Raw genomic sequence first — 819 nt, 5'->3', positions numbered from 1 at the left:
TGCGGCCCACCCCAGTGCTCTCCCGTGGCAGTGCTGGTGTGGGCCGCACTGGGGTGTTCATCACGCTGAGCATTGTCCTGGAGCGGATGCGCTACGAAGGCGTGGTTGACATGTTCCAGACCGTGAAGACCCTGCGCACACAGCGCCCAGCCATGGTGCAGACGGAGGTATGCAGGCCACTGGCCAGGCTGAGGCTGGCTCCTCCCCGACACATGCCCCCGGCATTGGCCCAAGCGCAGGGGAGGGGTGACCGGACACACTCCCCGCTCAGCAGCTGTTGCCCTGGGTGCCAGTGGTATGCCTGGCTCCCAGCTAGGGTCACACGTGGCAGTCCTTACACGGGTACACAATCTAGGGGCAAACTGGGATGGCAGGGGGGAAGCCCGAGCAGATGTCTGGGTCCAGCCCCTGCTCCTGGCCAGCAGAGGCTAAGTCCATGAACCGTTGGCTGCAGTGCATGTGCCCTTGGCCATGTGGGGGGGTATCCGCCCATGCTGACCGGCCCCCTGTCCCGTAGGACCAGTATCAGCTGTGCTACCGCGCGGCCCTGGAGTACCTCGGAAGCTTTGACCACTATGCAACGTAACTACCGCCCCCTCTCCTCCGCCACCCCCACCTGGGGGCTCCGGAGGGGACTCAGCTCCTCTGAGCCATACCGACCATCGTCCAGCCCTCCTGCACGGATGCTGTTGGGACCACAGCATTTCAGGAACATTGCCACACTGCACAGAGAGCCCAGAACTGCCCTGGGCAAGGGGGTGGGCCCGCAGGCAGGCACCACGGCATGGTCTCTGTCCGCTAGGCCTGCCCCGGAGCCAC

General features: G+C 65.2%; 1 protein-coding gene across 1 annotated transcript in view; it reads left to right on the top strand.

Annotated features, from left to right (window-relative positions):
* PTPRF (protein tyrosine phosphatase, receptor type, F) overlaps nt 1–819 on the top strand; it is a 76,756-nt gene extending 75,937 nt beyond the window's left edge. The window contains 2 exon segments of the mRNA XM_010862795.1: nt 32–167; nt 518–819. Coding sequence (XP_010861097.1) covers nt 32–167; nt 518–586 — 205 coding nt within the window. The 3' untranslated portion in view covers nt 587–819.

The sequence above is a fragment of the Bison bison genome, unplaced genomic scaffold (assembly GCF_000754665.1).
Source record: "Bison bison bison isolate TAMUID 2011002044 unplaced genomic scaffold, Bison_UMD1.0 scf7180017864484, whole genome shotgun sequence".
NCBI classification, from domain to species: domain Eukaryota; kingdom Metazoa; phylum Chordata; class Mammalia; order Artiodactyla; family Bovidae; genus Bison; species Bison bison.
This window is presented reverse-complemented; position numbering and strand designations above follow the sequence as displayed.